A 26533-nucleotide genomic window follows, 5' to 3' on the forward strand; every position below is an offset into this window, starting at 1 on the left:
CTACTTGGTCAGGATGGATGATTGTTTTGATGTGTTCTTGGATTCGGTTAGCAAGAACTTTATTGAGGATTTTTGCATCAATATTCATAAGGGATATTGGTCTGAAGTTTTCTATCTTTGTTGGGTCTTTTTGTGGTTTAGGTATCAGAGTAATTGTGGCTTCATAGAATGAGTTGGGTAGAGTACCTTCTGTTTCTATTTTGTGGAATAGTTTGTGAAGAACTGGGATTAGATCTTCTTTGAAGGTCTGATAGAACTCTGCACTAAACCCATCTGGTCCTGGGCTTTTTTTAGTTGGGAGACTATTAATGACTGCTTCTATTTCTTTGGGGGATATAGGGCTGTTTAGATCATTAACCTGATCTTGATTCAACTTTGGTACCTGGTATCTGTCTAGGAACTTCTCCATTTCATCCAGGTTTTCCAGTTTTGTTGAGTATAGCCTTTGGTAGAAGGATCTGATGGTGTTTTGGATGTCTTCAGGATCTGTTGTTATGTCTCCTTTTTCATTTCTGATTTTGTTAATTAGGATGCTTTCCCTGTGCCCTCTAGTGAGTCTGGCTAAGGGTTTATCTATCTTGTTGATTTTCTCAAAGAACCAGCTCCTTGTTTGGTTGATTCTTTGAATAGTTCTTCTTGTTTCCACTTGGTTGATTTCGCCCCTGAGTTTGATTTTTTCCTGCCTTCTACTCCTCTTGGGTGAATTTGCTTCCTTTTGTTCTAGTGCTTTTAGGTATGTTGTCAAGCTGCTAATGTGTGCTCTCTCTAGTTTCCTTTTGGAGGCACTCAGAGCTATGAGTTTTCCTCTTAGAAATGCTTTCATTGCGTCCCATAAGTTTGGGTATGTTGTGGCTTCATTTTCATTGAACTCTAAAAAGTCCTTAATTTCTTTCTTTATTCCTTCCTTGACCAAGGTATCATTGAGAAGAGTGTTGTTCAGTTTCCACGTGAAGGTTGGCTTTCTATTATTTATTTTGTTATTGAAGATCAGCCTTAGTCCATGGTGATCTGATAGGATGCATGGGACAATTTCAATATTTTTGTATCTGTTGAGGCCTCTTTTGTGACCAATTATGTGGTTAATTTTGGAGAAGGTACCATGAGGTGCTGAAAAGAAGGTATATCCTTTTGTTTTAGAATAGAATGTTCTGTAGATATCTGCCAGATCCATTTGATTCATAATTTCTGTTAGTTTCACTGTGTCCCTGTTTAGTTTCTGTTTCCATGATCTGTCCATTGGTGAAAGTGGTGTGTTGAAGTCTCCCACTATTATTGTATGAGGTGCAATGTGTGCTTTGAGCTTTACTAAAGTTTTTTTAATGAATGTGGCTGCCTTTGTATTTGGAGCATAGATATTCAGGATTGATAGTTCCTCTTGGAGGATTTTACCTTTGATGAGTATGAAGTGTCCCTCCCTGTCTTTTTAATGACTTTGGGTTGAAAGTCAATCTTATCAGATATTAGAATGGCTACTCCAGCTTGTTTCTTCATACCATTTGCTTGGAAAATTGTTTTCCAGCCTTTCATTCTGAGGTAGTGTCTATCTTTTTCTCTGAGATGAGTTTCCTGTAAGCAGCAAAATGTTGGGTCTTGTTTGTGTAGCCAGTTTGTTAGTCTATGTCTTTTTATCGGGGAGTTGAGTCCATTGATATTAAGAGATATTAAGGAAAAGTAATTGTTGTTTCCTGGGTTTTTTTTTTTTGTTGTTAAAGTTGACATTCTGTTCTTGTGGCTGTCTTCTTTTAGGTTTGTTGAGGGATTACCTTCTTGTTGTTTCTAGGGCGTGGTTCCTGTCCTTGTATTGGTTTTTTTCTGTTATTATCCTTTGAAGGGCTGGATTCCTGGAGAGATAATGTGTGAATTTGGTTTTGTCGTGGAATACTTTGGTTTCTCCATCTATGTTAATTGAGAGTTTGGCTGGGTATAGTAGCCTGGGCTGGAGTTTGTGTTCTTTTAGTGTCTGTATAACATCCGTCCAGGATCTTCTGGCTTTCATAGTCTCTGTTGAGAAATCTGGTGTAATTCTGATAGGCTTGCCTTTATATGTTACTTGGCCTTTTTCTCTTACTGCTTTTAGTATTCTGTCTTTATTTAGAGCATTTGTTGTTCTGATTATTATGTGTCGGGAGGTATTTCTTTTCTGGTCCAGTCTATTTGGAGTTCTGTAGGCTTCTTGTATGTTCATGGGCATCTCTTTCTTTAGATTTGGGAAGTTTTCTTCTATAATTTTGTTGAAGATGTTTGCTGGTCCTTTGAGTTGAAAATCTTCATTCTCATCCACTCCTATTATCCGTAGGTTTGGTCTTCTCATTGTGTCCTGTATTTCTTGGATGTTTTGAGTTAGGATCTTTTTGCATTTTACATTTTCCTTGATTGTTGTGCCAATGTTCTCTATGGAACACCTGAGATTCTCTCTTCCATCTCTTGTATTCTGTTGCTGATGCTGGTATCTATGGTTCCAGATTTCTTTCCTAGGGTTTCTATCTCCAGTGTTGCCTCATTTTGGGTTTTCTTTATTGTGTCTACTTCCCTTTTTAGGTCTAGTATGGTTTTGTTCATTTCCATCATCTGTTTGGATGTGTTTTCCTGTTTTTCTGTAAGGACTTCTACCTGTTTGATTATGTTATCGTGTTTTTCTTTAAGGATTTGTAACTCTTTAGCAGTGTTCTCCTGCAATTCTTTAAGGGATTTTTGTGCTTTCTCTTTATTGTCTTCTGCCTGTTTAGCAGTGTTCTCCTGCATTTCTTTAAGTGTGTTATTAAAGTCCTTCTTGAAGTTCTCTATCATCATCATGAGATATGCTTTTAGATCCGTGTCTAGCTTTTCCGGTGTGTTGGGTTGCCCTGGACTGGGCGAAGTGGGAGTGCTGGGTTCTGATGATGGTGAGTGGTCTTGGTTTCTGTTAGTAAGATTATTACGTTTACCTTTCACCATCTGGTAATCTCTGGGGTTAGTTGTTGTCGTTGTTGCTGTTTAAAGATTGGAGCCGAAGCTGTGTTCCACTCACCAGAAGTCTTAAGATCCTGTGGCGGGTGTTGTGGGTAGCTGGCGAGTGTCAGCCGACCCTGCGCCCTAGCTACCCTGGTGCTTTTCTGACCGGAGAGGCTTGTGGCCCTACTGAGGCCGGATTTCTGCCTCCCCAACCAAAGCAGTCCCAGGTCCTGCGTGATTGGACTGGAGCAGAAGCTATGTTCCACTCACCAGCAGTCTCAAAGTCCTGTGGCGGGGGTCCTGGGTAGCTGGAGGGTGTCAGCCGAACCTGCGCTCTAGCTACCCTGGTGCTGGTCCGGCCGGAAGAGGCCTGTGGTCCTACTCTGGCCGGTTTTCTGCTTCCCCAACTAATGCAGTCTCAGGTCCTGCGCGCAATTGGATTGGAGCAGAAGCTGTGTTCCACTCACCAGAAGTCTTAAGATCCTGTGGTGGGTGTTGTGGGTAGCTGGCGAGTGTCAGCCAACCCTGTGCCCTAGCTACCCCAGCGCTTTTCTGACTGGAGAGCTCTTTCCATCTTCTGAGATCTTCTATAATTTCTTTCTTCAGAGACTTGAAGTTCTTATCATACAGATCTTCCACTACCTTAGTTAGAGTCATGCCAAGGTATTTTATATTATTTGTGACCATTGAGAAGGGTGTTGTTTCCAAAATTTCTTTCTCAGCCTGTTTATCCTTTGTGTAGAGAAAGGCCATTGACTTGTTTGAGTTAATTTTATATCCAGCTACTTCACTGAAGCTGTTTATCAGGTTTAGGAGTTCTTTGGTGGAAATTTAGGGTCACTTCTATATACTATCATATCATCTGCAAAAAGTGATATTTTGACTTCTTACTTTCCAATTTGTATCCCCTTGATCTCCTTTTGTTGTTGAATTGCTCTGGCTAGGATTTCATATACAATATTGAATAGGTAGGGAGAAAGTGGGCAGCCTTGTCTAGTCTCTGATTTTAGTGGGATTGCTTCCAGCTTCTCACCACATACTTTGATGTTGGCTACTGGTTTGCTGTAGATTGCTTTTATCATGTTCATCTATGGGCCTTGATTTCCTGATCTTTCCAAGACTTTTATCATGAATGGGTGTTAGATTTTGTCAAATGCTTTCTCCCCATCTAACGAGATGATCATGTGGTTTTTGTCTTTGAGTTTGTTATATAATGGATTACTTTGATGGATTTCTGTATATTAAACCATCCCTGCATCCCTGGAATGAAACCTACTTGGTCAGGATGGATGATTGTTTTGATGTGTTCTTGGATTCATTAGCAATAATTTTATTGAGGATTTTTGCATCGATATTAATCAGGGAAATTGGTCTGAAGTTCTCTTTGTTGGGTCTTTCTGTGGTTTAGGTATCAGAGTAATTGTGGCTTCATAGAATGAATTGGGTAGAGTACCTTCAGCATCTATTTTGTGGAATAGTTTGTGAAGAACTGGAATTAGATCTTCTTTGAAGATCTCATAGAACTCTGCACTAAACCTATCTGGTCCTGTACTTTTTTTGGTTGGGAGACTATTAATGACTGCTTCTATTTCTTTAGGGGATGGATATAGGACTCTTTAGATCATTAACATGATCCTGATTTAACTTTGTTACATGGTATCTGTCTAGAAAAGTTTTTTTGAGTATAGCCTTTTGTAGAAGGCTCTGATGGTGTTTTGGATTTCTTCAGGATCTGTTGTTATGTCTCCGTTTTCATTTCTGATTTTGTTAATTAGGATGCTGACCCTGTGTCCTCTAGTTAGTCTGGCTAAGGGTTTATCTATCTTGTTGATTTTCTCAAAGAACCAGCTCCTGGTTTGATTTATTCTTTGAATAGTTCTTCTTATTTCCACTTTGTTGATTTCGCCCCTGAGTTTGATTATTTCCTGCTGTCTAATCTTGGATGAATTTGCTTCCTTTTGTTCTAGAGCTTTTAGGTGTGTTGTCAAGCTGCTAGTGTGTGCTCTCTCTAGTTTCTTTTTTGGAGGCACTCAGAGCTATGATTTTCCCTCTTAGAAATGATTTCATTGTGTCCCATAAGTTTGGGTATGTTGTGGCTTCATTTTCATTAAACTCTAAAAGTCTTTAATTTCTTTCTTTATTCCTTCCTTGACCAAGGTATCATTGAGAAGAGTGTTGTTCAGTTTCCATGTGAATGTTGGCTTTCCATTATTTATGTTGTTATTGAAGATCAGCCTTAGTCCATGGTGATCTTATAGGATGCATGGGACACTTTCAATATTCTCATATCTGTTGATGCCTGTTTTGTGACCAATTATATGGTCAATTTTGGAGAAGGTACCATGAGGTGCTGATAAGAAGGTATATCCTTTTGTTTTAGGATTAAATGTTCTGTAGATATCTGTTAAATCCATTTGTTTCATAACTTCTGTTAGTTTCACTGTGTCCCTGCTTAGTTTCTGTTTCCATGATCTGTCCATTGATGAAAGCGGTTTGTTGAAGTCTCCCTCTATTATTGTGTGAGGTGCAATATTTACTCTGAGCTTTACTAAAGTTTCTTTAATGAATGTGGCTGCCCTTGCATTTGGAGCATAGATATTGAGAATTGATTGTTCCTATTGGAAGATTTTACCTTTGATGTGTATTAAGTGTCCCTCCTTGTCTTTTTTGATAACTTTGAGTTGGAAGTCGATTTTATTAGATATTAGAATGGCTACTCCAGCTTGTTTCTTCAGACCATTTGCTTGGAAAATTGTTTTCCAACTTTTCATTCTGAGGTAGTGTCTGACTTTTTCCCTGAGATGGGTTTCCGGTAAACAGCAAAATGTTGGGTCCTGTTTGTGTAGTCAGTCTGTTATTCTATGTCTTTTTATTGGGGAATTGAGTCCATTGATATTAAGAGATATTAAGAAAAAGCAATTGTTGCTTCCTATTATTTTTGTCATTAGAGTTGGGAATCTGTTCTTGTGGCTGTCTTCTTTTAGGTATGTTGAAGAATTACTTTCTTGCTTTTCTAGGACAGATTTCCATCTTTGTATTGTTTTTTTTTTTTTCTTCTGTTATTATCCTTTGAAGGGCTGGATTCATGGAAAGATAATGTTTGAATTTGGTTTTGTTGTGGAATACTTTGGTTTCTCCATCTATGGTAATTGAAAGTTTTCCTGGGCTGGCATTTGCGTTCTCTTAGTGTCTGTATAACATCTGTCCAGGATCTTCCTGCTTTCATAGTCTCTGGTGAAAAGTCTGGTATAATTCTGATAGACATGCCTTTATATGTTACTTACCCTTGACCCTTTTCCCTTACTGCTTTTAATATTCTCTCTTTATTTAGTGCATTTGTTGTTCTGATTATTTTGTGTCGGGAAGAATTTCTTTTCTGGTCTAGTCTATTTTGGAGTTCTGTAGGCTTCTTGTATGTTCATGGGCAACTCTTTCTTTAAGTTTGGGAAGTTTTTTTCTATAATTTTGTTGAAGATATTTGCTGGCCCTTTAAGTTGAAAATCTTCATTCTCATCTACTCCTATTATCTGTAGGTTTAGTCGTCTCATTGTGTCCTGGATTTCCTGGATGTTTTGAGTTAGGATCTTTTTGCATTTTGCATTTCCTTTTATTTTTGTGCCCATGTTCTCTATGGAATCTTCTGCACCTGAGATTCTCTCTTCCATCTCTTGTATTCTGTTGCTGATGCTCAAATCTATGGTTCCAGATTTCTTTCCTAGGGTTTCTATCTCCAGTGTTGCCTCATTTTGGGTTTTCTTTATTGTGTCGACTTCCCTTTTTAGGTCTAGTATGGTTTTGTTCATTTCCATCACTTGTTTGGATGTGATTTCCTGTTTTTCTTTAAGGACTTCTACCTGTTTGGTTGTGTTTTCCTGATTTTCTTTAAGGACTTGTAACTCTTTAGCAGTGTCCTCCTGTATTTCTTTAAGTGAATTATTAAAGTCCTTCTTGATGTCCTCTACCATCATCATGAGATATGCTTTTAAATCTGGGTCTAGCTTTTCGGGTGTGTTGGGGTACCCAGGACTGACTGAGTTGGGAGTGCTTCATTCTGATGATGGTGAGTGGTCTAGGTTTCTGTTAGTAAGATTCTTGCGTTTGCCTTTTGCCATCTGGTAATCTCTGGAGTTAGTTGTTATTGTTGTCTATGGTTAGAGTTTGTTCGACTCATGATTCTGTTAGCCTCTATCAGCAGACATAGGAGACTAGCTCTCTCTTCTGAGTTTCAGTGGTCAAAGCAATCTCTGCAGGCAAGCTCTCCTCTTACATGGAAGGTGCACAGATATCTGGCGTTTGGACCTGCCTCCTGGCAGAAGTTGAAGACTCAAAACAGGGCCTGTCCCAGAAGCTGTGTCACTTTGGTCTGTCCCAGAAGCTGTTAGCTTCTGTAGTCCACACTCTCACCTGGGCAGACTAGTCTCAGAGGGATCTGCAAACCAAGATGGTGCCCCCCAGGTGCTCTGGCAAAGCCCTCCTTAGCAGGGCAGACACCTCCCCTCTGGCAGGGAAGGTGCCCGGATGTCTGGAGCTCGAAATGGGGTCTGCCTCAGAAGTTGTTCTCTAGGGACCTTGGGAGTGTCCACCTACTCCTCGCCCAGGTGACCTGGTGCTGGCGCTGACTGGAAGGGATTTGTGACCCTGGTCAGGCCGGCTTTTCTGCTTCCCTAATGCTGTCTCAGGTCCCATGCGATTGGATTAGAACAGAAGTTGTGTTCCACTCACCGGTGGTCCTAAGATCTCATGGAGAGTCCTCTAGGGGACCTTGGGGGTGTCCGCCGACTCCGCACCCAAGGTGACCCCGTGCTGGTGCTGACCAGAAGGGATCCAGAATTATTTTTTTTAAAGACTTTTATTATGTTTCCTTCAGATTTTTCTTTTAGTTACCACAAAAAATATAGATGGTCAAGAATGATTATTTCTTTTTACCTTTTTTTGTAAATGATTTTAGGTACAGTTTATTTAAATGCATGAAATAATAACACATGACATATTATGATACTAAAATAGTATGTTTTCATGCGTGGAGCGCTGCAGTCACTGTCTTGTTTTTCTGGGCGCATTCGGCCTTTTGTGGTGGGATGGCTTTCGGAGAGGAGGCAGCGGGCGGCCGCTGCAGAGGGGTTGTCGTCACCCCGGGATGCCTGTAGGAGGGGTCCAAGGGTCCTCAGGGCTTCGGTGCCTTCGTTTTCCTCTGTCACAGTCGCCCTGCCCGTGGAAAGCATGGGGTCGGCCCTGGACTCCGCTTTCGAAAAGCAGCATCTCTGGATGTACCTGCAGGCGCTGGGCTTGGATCCGAACTCCAGCATCACGTTCGGCGGGAAGATGGTGCCGCACGCGCACCTTGGAGAGAATATGTTTGACAAACTGAACCGTGATGCCTTTCATATAGTTTCTTATTTTTTGTTTAAAACATTGGATGAAGCTCTTGCCAAAGAAGTTTTCAGAGATTGCTGGCCTCCATTTGACCAAAAACTTGACATGGAATTCCGGAAACATTGCTGTGAATGGTTAAAAGAGATTTCTGCTGAATGTGGGAGTAGTTTTCCTCAAGTTGTTGGCTCATTGCTTATGTCTCCTGGTGGCCCTAAGTTTATTCATCTGATGTATCATTTTGCAAGATATGTTGCAATCAAATATATTAAAACAAAATCTAACAATTCTCTACATTTTGCAGAAACATTTAATGTAAAGCCACAAGATATGCACAAGTGCCTTGCCAGAAGCCATGTAGCACGTAACAGATTTTTACAGATTTTGCAAAGAGAGCATTATGTTATGCAAAAATACCAGGAAAATGCAAATCTGTCTGTTAAGCAAGTACGAAATGCAAGATCAGAGTGCACGAGTCTACAGAACCAAATTAAAAGAATGGAGCCATATGATGACAAGAGTAATACACAAGAGAAGATTCAAAAGGTTCGATCCTTGTGGGCTTCAGTGAATGAAACACTCACGGTTGTGGAAAAGGAGAGAGACGTTATTAGTTCACTCTTCGGCTTTGTCAACCAGTATGCTTTGGATGGAGCTAATGTTGCTGTTAGTATTCCAAGGCTCTTACTTGACAGACTTGAGGAGCAGATATGTCAGTTGCAGATAGGAAATGTTTATAAGGCTGGAAAATTGAACCTCTTAACAATTATTCACTTGTTAAATGAAGTCTTGAAAATAATGAAATATGAACATTGTAAGGCTGGCCAAGCAGGATTGACAATAAACCTCCACTACCTTGAAAAAGAAACCAAGGGCTGGTGAGATGGCTCAGTGGGTAAGAGCACCCGACTGCTCTTCCGAAGGTCCAGAGTTCAAATCCCAGCAACCACATGGTGGCTCACAACCATCCGTAACGAGACCTGGCGCCCTCTTCTGGAGTGTCTGAAGACAGCTACAGTGCACTTACATATAATAAATAAATAAATCTTAAAAAAAAAAAAAGAAAAAGAAACCAAATTTCAGAGGGAAAGATTATCACATATGAAGCATATGAGGCATAAAGTAAAAGAGACGGTCACTGCAGTAAGACAGTCTATTGTTGACAAGGAGGGAAAGTGGCATATGAAGTGGAAAGGCTTTCTTGGTCTGTCTCCTTTCAGGCTAATTAAAGACAGACCTGCAGCTGTGGATCTTTTGCCTCCCATGTCTCCTCTTACATTTGATCCTGTGTCAGAGGAAGTATATGCAAAGAGTATACTTTTTAAGTATCCTGCTTCACTTCCAGATTCACATTAAGAACCTAAACAAGAAAGTGGTAGCAGAAGAGAAGTGGATACCCCAGGAAGTGTGTGTGATGGAGCTAACAGCCCCGTGCCTTTTCCCTTACAGTGTGCTGTGTCCTCGGATACAAACAGTTTCACACTCCTTGAGAAGGATCCAAATATGAGGACTCCCATAGAGAAAACCTTGACTTATAAGACAGTAGCAGACTCTGAAGAGGAAGACTCTCCTCTATCAGATGCTGCAAAGAATGCACAAAGTGGTGTTTCCAGAGGGACTCTGCCGGTGAAGAGGAGCGATCCATTCCAGAAAGAGCAAGACCGTCTGGTAGATGAGGTTGCCAGAGTAGTCCTGTCTGACTCACCACAGCTCTCTCGGGGAAAAGAAGGTGGATTGGACTAATTGACACTTTAATTTCTAATCCCTTCTTAACCAGGAAACAAATTCCCCAGACTCCAGAGAACTTGATAACTGATATTAGGAGCTCATGGAGAAAAGCTGTTGAAACTGAAGATAACAGAAGTTCAGACGGGATTCTAGTGGATGCCAATGCTAGAGAAGTGTCGTCAGAGTCTTCATCTACACTGCGTAATCAGAGGGAATTTAGCCTGGCTATTTTTTCCCCAGATTTTGATCGGTCTTATTTTCCTGAAGAGAAAGCTGTTTCAGATCAGCTTAAAGGTGTACCTCAGAAACATCTGGTAACAAGTCAGACCAGTGAACCCCCAACAGAAGATGTGTCAGACTCGGTAAATAAGAAAATGAATTGGAAGCAAGATTTAGAATGTGCAACTACCAGGCTTTCAGAAACTAGTCACATGGACGTATTCTCCCCTGTTGTGGGCAGTGGAATAGATGTGATGAGTAGAAGTAAAGAGGACTGTGTTCCAGTACCGCCGGACCACTCACAAGCTTCTCGCATTGAGCCTTCCACACATAAAACTCTGTTATGGGATTCTTTTCAGAGGTTGAGTGGTATTGGTATATTACATGAAACTCTACCAGAAGTTGGTCGCCTAAGTCTTAATAGTTCTACTAGTTCAGAGACCAGTTTTAAACTGGAACCAAAGAGTTATGTGCACAGTGATGCTTTTGGAGATGATGAGGGAAAAGGACAAGCTATTCCAGAATTAGATTCCAATTTACAGGCTCATCTCACTAGTTATGAGGCTCTGAAGAAATCTCTTAGCAAAGTCAGGGAAGAATCTTACCTGCCTAATCCCAAGATGCTTGAACAACACAAAGTAGAACTGAGCCCTGTAGCCAAAGCTGTACAAGCAGATGATGCACACACTGTTTGGGACACTCAGGCTTTGTTTATTGACACCACAAAGTCATCTCCCCTCGTGCCACTTGATGGAAAAACACAGACAGTATCACTAACCAACGCTTTTCTGCTGGAGCAGAAATCGAAGACCACTTTACCATGTAGCCTTGGGGAATTTCTGCCTAATTTAAAAGAAGAAGAAATCTCAAGTAAGAGCCTTGAAGCAAGAGACTCTCTGATTTGACAAGATGAAGCATTTTCAAGTTGATTTAGCTGTGATGCACTTACCCTGAAGTCTTGTCACTGAACTGCAGCTGATATCATACATTGTAAGTGAATTCTCTTTTCAGCATCAAAGGAGTTCAGAATGTACTTGACTTCTTATAATGTGTTTAGGTCTTTTTTTTTTTGGTAAATAATATGAATTTGAAATATGAAGTATTTAAGAACAGAAAATGTCAAATTTTAGAAAACAATTTTGATTCCTAGAATAATCTTATAAGTGAATGACAATATCATAGTTATGTTAAAAATATCAGTCATTAACATGAGTTAGTGCCTAACCTAATGGCCACTGAATAACTGCACCTTTCATTTTAGAGAAATAAACCATTTTATTGGATCTTAATGGAATATTCTGGTAATAACACAAAGTGAAGTACCTTTACCTTTGGATGGATATTTAGTCAAAGCAGCACACCTTAGATTGTAAGCAGGCTTAATGAATTCTAAGTCTATTGGTCCTGCAGAGTGATGTTGATGGGATAAAATGCATGTGGTTGGTGAAGAAGATTGGAGAGAACTGACGAAAATGGGTAAATAGAGATGGACAGACATTTAAAGAACACTGTCAAACTCTGTACTTTAGACTGAGAATTTAATTCTATTTATATTTAACAAGAATATAAATGCAAATTTACAAATTTGTTTTACCATTGTGGTCTGTGGATGGTATGGTGGGTGTTGTTTTGGGAAAAGCAACAAGTTTTTTGTTACTTACTGATTGGAAACATTCACGTTTCCTAGTGCCTACAGAGTATCCCAAAATAATTTGAGAAAATTGAACATGGATTTAAGTAACTAGTAACATTCGTATGTTTTTGCCTTATTGACAGGGGTCTTGTTTGTATTATCTAAGGAATAAATACATGTGACTGAATAAGCCCGACTAGAAAAAAAAATAGTATGTTTTCTAGATAAACATTAGTTATGTTTTTGACATTGTTTGTAATCATGAAGATGCACTATTCTACAATTGAGCTGAAAGTAAATATTACTCTCCAGAAAATGAGTTCATTGAGAAGAGCACTCCTCCCCCTCCCCCCCCCCCGTATAATCCTACTTGTGTAAAAGCATGCTTTAAGTTTATTGGCATTACCTTAAGATTTTTGTGACTGCAGTCTCCTTTTCCAGTAGGTTCCTCGCCCTTATGCTGAAAACAGACTTGCGGAGCTGCAAAGTGTAAGGGCCAGTTTAGTTTTGGGATATAAAGGAATGTTCTATTCACAATCTATGAGGCAGAAGACATTGTTCAAATACTAGTTCCCTTTCCCCTTTGACCTCTATGTCACATTACTTTTCTTTTAATATCTCTCCCTCCCATCATAATATCTTCATTAGCTTCATTTCCCCCACCCCCACATATAATTTTAAAGTTACACTGCACACGTGACAAACTGGCATTAGTTTTCTGAGTTTGGCTTATTTCACTTTACATATGAATCAAGTTCTTTCTTTGTTGTATTTTTAGTCTGTACAGAGATTCTAACTAAGTGTGAGGCTGTGTGCTCCAGCCATGGTATGGTGTATGGTGTGTACATTGCTGGTAGTGACACTGTCAATCATTTGAATAAGTGTTTCAGTTTCCAAAGGATGTGATGTTGAAATTAACACCTGGGGCCCATATTTATTACTGTTCAGTGAGATGTCTTCCAGACCACACTCTGTCACTGCATGCTTCTGGCCTGTGATCCAATCCTAATCTGAACATGACTTCAGGGGGTGTTTTTATCTTTTGGCATGGATACAGACAGCAGGAAAGAAGGTCAAAGTTCCCCTCTAGGTGGTGATGGTGAAAGTCACTCCAGACAAACAGATCAAGAGAAATGTCTTGGAGGGAAAAGCCAGCTCTGTTCTGCTCACTGGTTTTATGTTAGATTAGTAGACCACTTTCCAGGTGTCCAAGTGGTCAAAAGAAGATAGAATGGGAGGACGAAAAGGGAAGGAGAGAGATGGAGAAGGGAGAGATAGATGGGGGGTTCAGCATTAATAACAAAACATACATAGGAGCCAGGTTCTTGAACTCTGGAACTAAATAGCTCAGTAAGGCAAGCCAGGCTCCTATTTACTAAGCAGTCTACAAACACTATAATGTGAACCCAGATGTCTATATCATCAAGCCTGGGAAAGAGCAGAGCCACAAACCCATCTTTTCTTCTGCTTTTGTTCATGTGGAGGTTGAGGTCAACATTTACCAAGTGTCTTCTTCTATCACCCTATGCCTTGGTTGTTTGAGATAGAATCTCCCACTAAACCTAGAGTTCATTGACTGCCTAGAATGGCCAGTGAGCCCCAAGGATCCTCTATCCCAGTACCCCAGCACTGGGCTTACAGATCCTTACTGCTACACACAGATTTTTTTTTTTTTGTGTGTGTGTGTGTGTGTGGGTAATAAGGCTCTGAACTCAAGTTCCCATGCTTGCATAGCGAGCACTTTATCCACCTAGCCATCGTTCTAACCCACAAACTGGTCCTTGCCATCACTACTGACCACTTATATAACATCATGATGTAAATATAGTTTCCATGTTACACAGAAGATCTGAAATGAAATGCAGGATCACCCAATACTCTGACCTTTCCACCCACATCTATAAACAATTTTTGTCTTTTTGTAATCAAAGCTGAATCATCTTTGAATTGATTAGAACACCTAGGAAAACCAGTCACATGTTGACAGAGCCTAGAGTGAATGTTATCTATTTAGAAGGTACATTTCATGGTAGCATGTAAAAGGGCATTTACTTTCCAACATTTGTTACGCATAAAGAGGTGACACTAGAATTTTACAATCTCTGGGCTTTCAGCACATCTCACGGGAACAGGGCTCAGAAGTTACAGCTGAAGCTGAGAGGATACTGGTCAAGAGTTACAGCTGAAGACCCTGTCAGGGAAATAATGCTCAGGAGTTATCTCAGAAGAGTCTGTCAGGGGAGCACTGTTCAGGAGTTACAGCCGAAGAGCCTACCAGGGATGGCTTCTGCTCTGACTGCTAGAAACATACAGCCAGGAGCCAAAAGTCAGGCCCAGGATACAGGAGGACCAACAATGGCAAACTCTGGGCAGGGAAGGCAGACACCATTATGCTCAAAGCATGCCTTTCTTGCTTCTTGCAGAAGGCAGCAACTGGAATTCAGTCACCTGTCAACTGCATAGGAGCAGCTGATACCAAAAACACATACTGCATATTTGGGATGCTATCTAGTACAATGAACTTGAGTTGATTAAAGCAAATGCAGTGGTCATATGTTCCAGGCTGTCCTTGAGAATGGTATTACAATTAACAGCAGAAGTAGTAGGATGTCCTTTGTTTTAACATATAACCTGTAGATTATATGTTAAAACATAACATTTATGTTTTCTGAACATTGTGTTCTGAAAGATGTGTATTTGATATGCTAGATATCTTTTTATATATTTTAAGCTGTTCTTTTAGTAGCAAATAAAGGTCTGTAGATATCAGTTGTTCTTTAGTCCTCGGCTGCTGTAGTGAAGCTTTATATTTTTTCATTAGAAAAGATGTTCGTAGTCTGTGCTAGTCACAAAGAACTCCTAGCTACACTGCTCTTCGGTGACCTCTCCTGGCCTAAAAAGATACTGCTAGGCACCTGAACCAGACTAAACAGGTATTTCAAACCGTGTAATTTGAGACCATAAATTGCAAATCAGGAGAGTGAAAGGACTCAGTAACAGCTCACACTGAATCTAAGTGCATCAAACATGTAGAAAATAGGGAGGGGGTCCAGTCGGATAGAGCTTGCACTGGAAACAAATGATTAGTGGAAAATATTTTGATGTTTTGCAGTTTTATTTGCAAACCTAATTGCATTCGAATCACAAAGTGGCAATTCCTTGACTGAATTAGTGAACAAAAACAATTACAAAAGCATTAATTTAAGTGTTAAGGTAAAACAGTTTTTTTTCAACATCTTAAACTTCTGATTTCAAAGATAAGCCCACATCTTGAGAATTCTTGACTAGCTTGGCTTAGATCTTAGGTTCAGCCTCCAGTAAGACACACACACACACACACACACACACACAGAGACACACACACACACACACAGAGAGAGAGAGAGAGAGAGAGAGAGAGAGAGAGAGACAGACAGACAGACAGACAGACAGAGACACAGAGATAAATACAGAGAGACACAGAGAGGTCGACTGATGTTCTTCTCTAAATTGCATACTTTAGCACAGAAATTAAAAGCCATGAAATTCAACTCAATTTCTGCAGTTACTGTAATCTGGATTGCAACAACCCAGCAATGTATGAGCAACTCTTGCTGATTCTTAGAAAGGTCTTTTAGTCAGAGTGGGTCACTTCTCCTTCAGTTCCTGGTCATGTGGGCTTTGCTGAGGGCAAAGGGCAGATTGGTTCACAGGGTCTTCTGCCTTCTGTTTCCCACGTGAGTCAGTAGTTGATCCAGTAATGTTCCAGTTTGATCTCTCTTGCAGGGCCATCTTTGCTGTTGTGCTCTGTCACCAAAGCATTGATGTTCATTGTACTGACTTATCTCACTTGCAAAATTGTCATTTCTTTCCATTTCATTGAAATGATTCTTTAATAGGGAGTTGTCCCTGGTTATTTTACCAGTAGAGTGCCGAGGGAAAACAGTCAAGTAAGTTCATGATTCTTAATCTTTTTGTGCCAGTTTTTAATACTTAATGGCTTTGTACAATCTTTTAAAAGTGACTAATTAATTAAAGAATCACTATGAGTTCAAGGTTAAGACATATTTGATGATTTTAGTTCATTGCAATTGCTATTTTTTATTTGCATTCTTTCCTTCCTCCAACTTCTCCCAGATTCCCCTCTTCCTCCCTACCCATCAACTCTATGGTCTTCCTCTCATCATAGGTCAAGTGATCAACTGCCTATTGGCCCATCAGTTCTTTTGACAAAATGCTGGTAGCTGTTGGCACAGCTTCTTGGCTCTCAGCAATGACAAGATGCTCTACAATTATGTGCACTTCCTATTCAAAATCAATAATAATCTCTCCTAGTATTCATGATATATTTGTTGAGAAAAAAATTTTCAAGCACATAATCTAGATTTCAGAATTGTTTATTGCTGCCCAGTCGCTTACCATTTGGGGACTTCGCCTGGACTGACTCCGATAATTTCAATTTAGATTCAGGACATAGAAATCTTTCTTACTTCTTCTGTATGGCATCTATATAATTTTTTCTTTTGATTTCAAGACTTGATTTTCCAAGTTAACAAGGAATGAAAGAATTCAGCTATCTCATAATTACTCACTAGTTATATTTCATAGTTCACGATAATCTTAGAACAGTGATGGATCCACAGACTTGCAGCCAAGATGACTAGACATTGAAAGAGCAGTCTCTGTATTCTGCTTCCTGTCTGTCCCATACCATCCCAGCACATGGCTGTGGTGTATTTCTTTAATTGCCCCCTCATGTTGTCGCGGATCTTCCGTATGTGCTCTCCCACTGCCACTTGGTACTTCCATTACTATATGAGTCACTTTTGCTGATGTGTCTGTCAGAAGTTTTGCTGGTAATGTGTTTTCAGAAGTTTCTTTGAGACAAGCTCCTGGGAATACTATTAAATAGTGCTTTGTGTGTACAATGCCATCTTGATAACAGGTTTCTGCCTCTTTAATCAAGAAATTTAGATTTCTCAGGTATAAAAAACAAAAACGAATAAAGCCTGTCTCCCACAGTCATTCCTGGCAATCCTATGTGGTACTCCAGTTCCTTTTGATCAAAAGGATTGTGCTGAAATGTCTGATGATGACCTGATGTTCGTTAATTTAAAAGTCACTTGCTGCTTGAGGAGACAAAGACCAAAACACTTTTAAAGTGTAAAGTCTCATAACATATGTGGCATAGATTGTATTTCTGGTCCTTCCTGGGCAATTCTTCCAGAGACACAGCATATGCTTCTATATTTGTTTCAAATATGCTGTTTTACAATTCTGTCACTTGCTCTAGTATCTTGCTGTGGCATTCTCTACTATAAATGCCCAGGATAGTAATAATGAGCTTATTTTTTATTTCGTTTTTATTTTAAAAGGTTTCCCCAGGGGCCAAAGAGATGGCTCAACAGGTAAATTGTTTGCTATACAAGCAATGAAGAGTGGACTTCAGAATACCAGCACCACATAAAAGTCAGGTCAGTGTGACAGACAGTTTGCTACCCCAGCCCTCCAGAGGCAGAGATGGGTATCCTCAGAGCAAACTGGCTGCCTATGCTAGATAAACCAGTGACCTCTAATCTAGATGATAAACCAGTGATCTCTAAGCTAGATAAACCAGTGATCTCTAAGCTAGATAAACCAGTGATCTCTAAGCTAGATAAACCAGTGATCTCTAAGCTAGATAAACCAGTGATCTCTAAGCTAGATAAACCAGTGATCTCTAAGCTAGATAAACCAGTGATCTCTAAGCTAGATAAACCAGTGATCTCTAAGCTAGATAAGCCAGTGATCTCTAAGCTAGATAAACCAGTGAGCTCTAAGCTAGATAAACCAGTGAGCTCTAAGCTAGATAAACCAGTGAGCTCTAAGTTTTGAGAAACTCTGTCTCAAAATGTAAGGTGGAAGATATTCAAAGCAAGACACCTAGAATTAACCTTAGGCCTCCGCTCACATGTGCACACATATGCATGTGCAAATGCACACATATGCAATCATGCACACAGCCCATCACACACACACACACACACAGAAGAATTTAAGAAGGTTTAATCATGATCTATTGATTTAATTATTTTATATTATTGCTTTTACTTATCCTTTCCTGGGTTCAGCACCTCACTCCCGACTTCTTTTTAAATTTACTTACGTGACTATGTTAACCTTATGTGGGTTTTAATGTCTTTTAACCCATTTTGCCCCAGGTACAAGTACGTATGGATATGGGTTCATGGCATGCTCTCTGCTCAGTACTTTTTCTTATGGCTTATAGGATGTTTGATTTTGATGATTAGATCTTGTTCATTCCTATGCAGTACCATGTTCACCAAACAGTTAGTTCAGTGTGCCTCCACACCAGAGCTTCCATTTCTGCTGCTGCTGCTTCAGTGTAGTGGTCAAACAGGGACCCTTTCTTCTTGGCATTTCCTGTACCCTATCCCTTATCTGCTCTTCTTGTCCCTCTCTAGTGTGCTTGGATCTGTTTTCCTTATCACTCTTGCCCTGGACTGTCTCTTTTTCATTCAGTTTCTGTGCCTTTTTTTTTTTTTTTTTTTCAGAGAGCACTGGAGGGTATGCTCCTTTCCCATAAACACTGATGCTCTGAGGTTGACTTGGTTTTGGTTCTAAAAGATGTCAATAACATGGGAATCACAAGGCTGTTGGTCTATCTCCACCCACTTTTGTTTGTTTGTTTCTGTTTTGAAGCATGATCTCCTATATCCTAGGCTGGCTTCCACCTGCCTATGGAGCTGCAGATGGCCTTGAACTCTTCCTGATCTCGAGTTCTGGGATTATAGACATGTACCACCATCCCAGCCTTTCAGTCTTGTTATTTAAGGGCTGTGGATTACCTAGTTCCTTAAAATAAATGTTGTGTTATGATATGCTGCTTTTCAAAATTTTATTTTCCGTACATGTGTGGTTGTCTGTATTATGTGTGCAGGTGCCTGTGGATGCCAGAAGAGAGTTCCATTCCCCTGGAATTGCAGTAACATGGGGTTGTAGCCACCAAATTTGGGTTCTGAGAACCAAACACAGATCCTCAAAAGAGTAACAAGTACTCTTAACTGCAAAACTCTCTCTGTCACAGGATTTTATTTTTTAAGTCTAGGTGTTCTGTTTTGTTCCTGTGACACTTCACAGAAATTCAGATATTCAGTGGACCCATTTGTTATCCTTCCAGAAGACATTTATCACTTTTACTATTCTTTTACTTATAACTTATTGATTCTTTCTGACTTGTTTGATTAATATTCACTTTAATTTTTATTATTGCTTTTTGCTGCCTTTGCCTTTTCTTGGGTAATATATTTTCAGAGTAAATTATTGAGTTGAATGTTTGAAAGGTTAATATAAATCTTTATTACTTTACTAGATATGTATCCAAAACTACAGTTTTCTTGCTTAAAATTCCGCTAATCAGTACTGTCTCATGAATATCAATTAATAATATCTTAAATCATAGATAGCAGAGAGTTGAAGCTGACTCTTTCAAAGTATCAAGCCTGGTTGAGCAAGAAAAATAAAAGCAAAGTCATAATGTATAAGAAGCAATGATGACTGGCTTTATTGTTTACCTCACAGACTTAAAATAATTTTATGCTCATAAACTTAACAGCTCACATGAATAAAATTTTTCCTCAAATAAAAGATCAAAAGATCGGTTAGTTGTCTACCTTGAGCTTGATATATTATGCCAGTTACTTTCCAATTGTAGATATTTACTATTTCCATTGTTTTTATTCACAAAGAATTGTTTGAAATGAATTTTCAATATATATATATTCTTTCCTTTTTGAAATTGGTATTCATGTTACTGTTTTTTCATACAATATATTTTGATCATATTCATTTTTCTACCCCAATTCCTTTCAAATATTCCCCACCTATCTACCCATACAATGCACAATCTGTTTCTCTCAACAACAATAAAAAACACCTCAAAGTGTAAAACAAATGAACCAACCAACCAACCAACCAACCAACTAACCAATTAACCAACCAACCAACCAACCAACCAACCAACTAACCAACAAAATAAGTTAATAAAATGAAGGCCAACACACACACACACACACACACACACACACACACACACACACACTTGATGTTGACCAACTACTCAGAGTCCTGGAGCCTGCCCTGGAGTGTGGTTGATATATCTATCCAGAGATTCTCCACTGAAGAAAACTGATTTTTCACAGTCAATTCTAAGTAACTCTAGTTAGGTGTAGGACATTGTGTCTGTTTCTGTCTGGTTTGAACTTGTACAGGTTGTGTGTGTGTGTGCGAGCGCGCGTGCATGTGCCCATGTACATAATATGGATTTTGGTATGTATTTATAATTTATGAGAAACCAAATATTCAAGTTGAATAAATTATTCTTCTCTTCTTGAATAGTAATGTTTTTCTCTAGTTATTAAATGAAGAATTGTGTCAATGCCTGTTATATGCAAATTTCAAATTTTCCATGTATTAATTGATTTTTTGTGCCTTCATCTATGCTAAGATATTATATGTGTGTGTGTATATGTATATGATGTATATGTATATGTATATATGTATATATATATATTAAGCTTTACTTGAAATTTAATTCTAATGGATAAGAATTAGTATTTTCTTTTTAAGTAAGAAATATGCGAATAATAAAATCTAGGTTGTTTGCTATCATGAACAATGCATGTTTTACAATTGTCATTAGAACTCTGAATGGCACAGCTGTAGGGTTCAAATATTTTCAGAACATTTTGACATCTTTGTAAATGTCCCTAGACAATAAAACAAGCTTTCTAAACTATGCTGAAAAACAAAACAAAACAAATAAATCAAAAAACCCATAAAACCCCTTATCTTTCTGCTCTTTGTAAAGGATGAGGTTTTCACAATTTGTCATAGCAAATTTTAACTTGTCCCAAATCTTACTGCAAAACCTAAGAGCCAACTATAGTGTTTATTCTACATGTGTAACAAGTGATTAAAATAAAAACCTTGAAACACTCAGAAGGATCTACAGATTTTCTTATGCATCAAAACTGTCATGATCATACAGATACACCTTGCATTTACTGATCTCACCAAATCAAGACTCCATCATAGTTTTCAATAAATCAGAAGATTAATTAAATCAATCAAGTAACCTGGCAACAGCCATATTAGGGAATGCTTGATATCTCTGTTGCAATGAAGAGGCCCAAAGAACCAATGGTCACTTTACTCTTGGGATCAATTGATTTCAGAATGAAAGGACTGGTATTTACTTCAGAAGGAAACTCCACAAGTAACTAACTTAATGACTAATTTTTTTATTTGAAGTGTTAACAATAAATCTATTTCTTATATGGAAAATCTGGATAGCTGTATGTTTTCTTTTATTTCGAAGGAATTCACAGATCAGTAAGAAATGAGAAAGTGGGCACATGAACATCTGACCATGAAACAGAACCATGGTCTGATGAATAGGCCTTGATGAGCATCGCTTCTGCAGGGAAGGCATGGTGCAATTATTGTAATGAGGCACTCTATTGAATGGCTCCCACATAAAACATAGTAATTGGAAATAAGCAATTACTTAAAATTACATAGGTGGAAGGTGGTGCCTCATTTGACTAGATTTGAATTTATCATGCACCCATGAGCTGCAAATTAATATTGGAGCTAGTGTGACAGATCCTGTGTATAGTGAGAGGTTTCTCTAAAGCAAAGTTTTTATGGAGTTGACATTATGCTTAGAAAGAGAGAATTCTAAAAGGTGACTAATGTAGGTGTCTGTAAGACTAAAATAGTCATGTTACAATGCATGTAAAGGTGAATTCCATTATAATGTCACATTATGAAGCTTTGGGATGAGTCTTAGAATGTGGAAAGGGAGAGGTCAAGGAATTTGGTCTTAGTTATTTTCATATCACAAAAGTTAAAATATGTATTTCTCTCTCACACACACATAGACACATATACACACACACAGACAGAGACAGAGAGACAAAGAGACACAGAGAGAGTCACAGAGAGACAGAGACAGAGAGACACAGAGAGAGTCACAGAGAGAGACACAGAGATACAGAGAAAGACAGATCAAAGAGTCACTCTTCCCTAGGACTTTAGGATGTTCCATGTAAGTTGGTTCCCATTCTGTGTAAAACTTTTATTTTTTGTGAGTTTCCTGTAAGTTGTAAAAGATAGGACAGTAGATTCTACATCTACATTCAATGTGAATAGCTGCTGTTTGAAATGCATTTGCATGTGGGTTTTGTCTTTGAGTTTGTTTATATAATGGATTATGTTGATGGATTTCCATATATTAAACCATCCCTGCATCCCTGGAATGAAACCTACTTGGTCAGGATGGATGATTGCTTTAATGTGTTCTTGGATTTGGTTAGTAAGAATTTTATTGAGTATTTTTGCATTGATATTCATCAGGGAAATTGGTCTGAAGTTCTCTATCTTTGTTGGGTCTTTCTGTGGTTTAGGTATCAGAGTAATTGTGGCTTCATAGAATGAATTGGGTAGAGTACCTTCTGCTTATATTTTGTGGAATAGTTTGTGAAGAACTGGGATTAGATCTTTGAAGGTCTGATAGAACTCTGCACTAAACCCATCTGGTCCTGCCTGGGCTTTTTTTAGTTGGGAGACTATTAATGACTGCTTCTATTTCTTTAGGGGATATAGGACTGTTTAGATCATTAACTTGATCCTGATTTAACTTTGTTACCTGGTATCTGTCTAGAAATTTGTCCATTTCATGCTGGTTTTCCAATTTTGTTGAGTATAGCCTTTTGTAGAAGGCTCTGATGGTGTTTTGGATTTCTTCAGGATCTGTTGTTATGTCTCCCTTTTCATTTCTGATTTTGTTAATTAGGATGCTGACCTTGTGCCCTCTAGTAAGTCTGGCTAAGGGTTTATCTATCTTGTTGATTTTCTCAAAGAACCAGCTCCTTGATTGGTTGATTCTTTGAATAGTTCTTCTTGTTTCCACTTGGTTGATTTCGCCCCTGAGTTTGATTATTTCTTGCCTTCTACTTCTCTTGGGTGAATTTGCTTCCTTTTGTTCTAGAGCTTTTAGGTGTGTTGTCAAGCTGCTAATGTGTGCTCTCTCTAGTTTCTTTTGGAGGCACTCAGAGCTATGAGTTTTCCTCTTAGAAATGCTTTCATTGTGTCCCGTAAGTTTGGGTATGTTGTGGCTTCATCTTCATTAAACTCTAAAACGTCTTTAATTTCTTTCTTTATTCCTTCCTTGACCAAGGTATCATTGAGAAGAGTGTTGTTCAGTTTCCACGTGAAGGTTGGCTTTCTATTATTTATGTTGTTACTGAAGATCAGTCTTAGTCCATGGTGATCTTATAGGATGCATGGGACAATTTCAATATTCTTATATCTGTTGAGGCCTGTTTTGTGACCAATTTTATGGTCAGTTTTGGAGAAGGTACCATGAGGTGCTGAGAAGAAGGTATATCCTTTTGTTTTAGGATAAAATTTCTGTAGATATATGTTAAATCCATTTGTTTCATAACTTCTGTTATATCCAGATGTTCCAACTGGTAAGAAGGACACATGCTCCACTATGTTCATAGCTATTAAGCCAGAAGCTGGAAAGAACCCAGATACCCCTCAACAGAGGAATGGATACAGAAAATGTGGTACATTTACACAATGGAGTACTACTCAGCTATTAAAAAGAATGAATGTATGGAATTCCTAGGCAAATGGATGGAACTGGAGAGCATCATCCTGAGTGAGGTAACCCAATCACAAAAGAACTCACATGATATGTACTCACTGATAAGTGGATATTAGCCCAGAAACTTAGAATACCCAAGATATAAGATACAATTTATAAAACACATGAAACTCAAGAAGAATGAAGACCAAAGTGTGGACACTTTGCCCCTTCTTAGAATTGGGAACAAAATACCCATGGAAGGAGTTACAGAGACAAAGTTTGGAGCTGAGACGAAAGGATGGATCATCTAGAGACTGCCATGCCGGGGGGGGGGGGGATCCATCCCATAATCATCCTTCAAACGCTGACACCATTGCATACACTAGCAAGATTTTGCTGAAAGGACCCTGATATAGCTGCCTCTTGTGAGGCTATTCTTGGGCCTAGTAAACACAGAAGTGGATGCTCACAGTCAGCTATTGGATGGAACACAGGGCCTCCAATGGAGGAGCTAGAGAAAGTACCCAAGGAGCTAAAAGGATCTGCAACCCTATAGGTGGAACAACAATATGAACTAACCAGTACCCCCTGGAGCTCGTGTCTCTAGCTGCATATGTATCAGAAGATGGCCTAGTCTTTCCACTGATGACTATCAGTGGAAAGAGAGGCCCATTGGTCTTGCAAACTTTATATGCCTAAGTACAGGGGAATACCAGGGCCAAGAAATGGAAGTTGGGGGGAGGGAGTGGGGGGGAGGGCATGGGGGACTTTTGGGATAGCATTGGAAATGTAAATGAAGAAAATACCTAATAAAAAAAGGAGAAAAAAAAAAAGAAATGCATTTGCAGAATGAATTAACATCACACTAAAAGATTACTTTTGTTCTCTAAGCCTTCTTGGGTTTACATTTTCTTACATAATTAGTCTGTGAAACAACTATAAATTAGGTAAATATTATGAAGAACTGATTATTTGGAAGTGAGTCATGTCAATGGACTCATGAGGATATCTTACAAAGCTGGGAACTAAATGACTGGAAAGTTAATTGACTTCAATTTTATGACAGTGCTTTCATCACTCAAGCATGGCTGAAGGTCACCACAGGTTTGGCCAAATCAACACCTAATACCTTGTTTACACTATATAGCAGTGACTTGTTATGGAGAACATGAAGCAGCTTGACTCACTGAAAAAAGCATAAATGTTTAATACATGCTGAAAACTTGAAAACCACAAATACATACTGGATGGTGGAGGGGTGGAGAGACAGCAAAGGTGTTAAGAGTACTGGCATTTGCAAGTAAAACTGTTAAGGCAAAAGGGTGTATTGTGTGATGACACACTACAGCTTCCCTGGTGAGATTTTTTGTTTTTGTTTTTGAGGGCTGGGCCTGGAGGTTTCAAGAGCAAAGAACAGATATGGAGCAATAGGGAGATAGTGGGTTTTGGGGTACATGATGTGAAATTCACAAAGAATCAATAAAAAGTTCAAAAACAAAAAAACAAGGATGCTTTTCCCGAGGACCCAGGTTCAATCCCCTGCACCCTCATGGCATTTCACAACCATCTGTAACTCTAGTCCCAGGGATACAACTTCTTCTGGCCTCTATGAGGACTGCATACATATGTTCCAACAACATGTAGGCAGATAAAAACACTTATACACTTAAAGTAAAAACAAAACAAAGAACCCAAATATGTGCTAGAAAGTTTTGAACTGCAGATGTCAAGACAAAAATGACTCCACATCTATATCTGAGACTAGAGACACAGACGAGTGACTTTGATTCTATTCATATCATTTGTTTGGTAATTTAAATCCAGAGTCTAAGCAGTCCTGGGATCATAGGTTTTAACTGCATTTGAACTTCACATGAAATACCATGAATGTGACCAGTAGCCACTTATAAGTTGCAACCTGTAAGTAAAACTGCATTCAAAGGAGAAAAAGAAAAGAAGCTTGAAATATCAGGACAATACATATTTTAGCAGCAGCCTTACATGTTTGATGCCTGTTTTATATGTGACAGTGCCTTTTGATTATATCAATTCAGTACTCATTGTTCTAATTCCTCTGGACCCCTCTCTCCTTCTCCCAACTTTATGTTCCGTTCTTTTTTTTTTTTTTAATATACATAATGTACCAAGTTCAAGTAGTGCTGTTCATGTCCTCTTGGTATAGGGCTGCCCATGGAGCATGAGCAACCTATCAGCAGCCACATTTCTCAAAACAAACAAACAAACAAACAAACAAACAAACAAACACTAACTCTCCGCAAGTAGTGGACAACTGCCTGTAGCTTCTTTTTGAACTTTCATGAACATACATCCAAGGAATATAAACAGATTGCATATAACCTCCAAGTGAATAAATACAGTTTTTCAAGAATATTGGTTAGGAATCTTCTCTCTTACTAGTTGATGACAGTAAACCACTTTCCCACTGCCTGCACAGCACTCTTGGTATATAATGATCCTCAAAGCAGAGCTATTATATAGAAGAATGTGCACCCAAACACAGCCACCTCTTTGAACTTAACAATTTACAAAGAACAATAAAAATGAGAAAAAGGTGATTTGCTTTTTATATTGTATATCTTTTGTTTTTGTTTCATTATTATGTCTAAGTGGTCAATTCACTACCTACAGAGGCAAATTTAAGCTATCAGAGACCAGCATATGATCATTTTATTTGGTGTTGTGAATACCAGCCCTTGTCCTCTCTCCTAAACCACCCTGTCTGGTTTCCTTAAGATACAGCACATACACATACACTAACACATGGGTGTTAGCATCCTATTATCTCTTCCTTCTCTCCTGGAGATAGATCTTTAAATAGCTTTTTCTTTCTTTCTTTCTTTCTTTCTTTCTTTCTTTCTTTCTTTCTTTCTTTTTTTTTTTTTTTTAAGAGCTGCCAGGCTATTGCTTGGTAGAAATATTTCAGAAGATCAACATCCCTAAAGACCAAAGCAGCTTGCTCCCACCCCTCTGCCTCTATTATTGATTGAATGAAC

The 26533-nt window shown here is 38.9% G+C and overlaps 2 protein-coding genes across 6 annotated transcripts in view; one reads left to right on the plus strand and one right to left on the minus strand.

The window, feature by feature from the left end:
- The window catches only part of Nalcn (sodium leak channel, non-selective), a 324306-nt gene that overhangs the window by 67153 nt on the left and 230620 nt on the right, over positions 1 to 26533 (minus strand). For all 5 annotated transcript variants that reach the window (XM_029469212.2, XM_029469211.2, XM_029469215.2 and 2 more), the window contains one exon: positions 12288 to 12361. In XM_029469212.2, coding sequence (XP_029325072.1) covers positions 12288 to 12361 — 74 coding nt within the window. The remainder of the gene's footprint in view (positions 1 to 12287; positions 12362 to 26533) is intronic.
- On the plus strand, positions 8014 to 11229 carry LOC147001949 (HAUS augmin-like complex subunit 6). Its single transcript, XM_085828903.1, is given in 4 exon segments — positions 8014 to 9175; positions 9371 to 10036; positions 10039 to 11139; positions 11142 to 11229. Coding segments are annotated over 4 exon segments (2811 nt in total). The 5' UTR covers positions 8014 to 8151; the 3' UTR covers positions 11162 to 11229.

This window comes from Mus caroli, unplaced genomic scaffold (genome assembly GCF_978045245.1).
Source record: "Mus caroli unplaced genomic scaffold, Mus_caroli_1 scaffold_12, whole genome shotgun sequence".
In the NCBI taxonomy this organism is placed as follows: domain Eukaryota; kingdom Metazoa; phylum Chordata; class Mammalia; order Rodentia; family Muridae; genus Mus; species Mus caroli.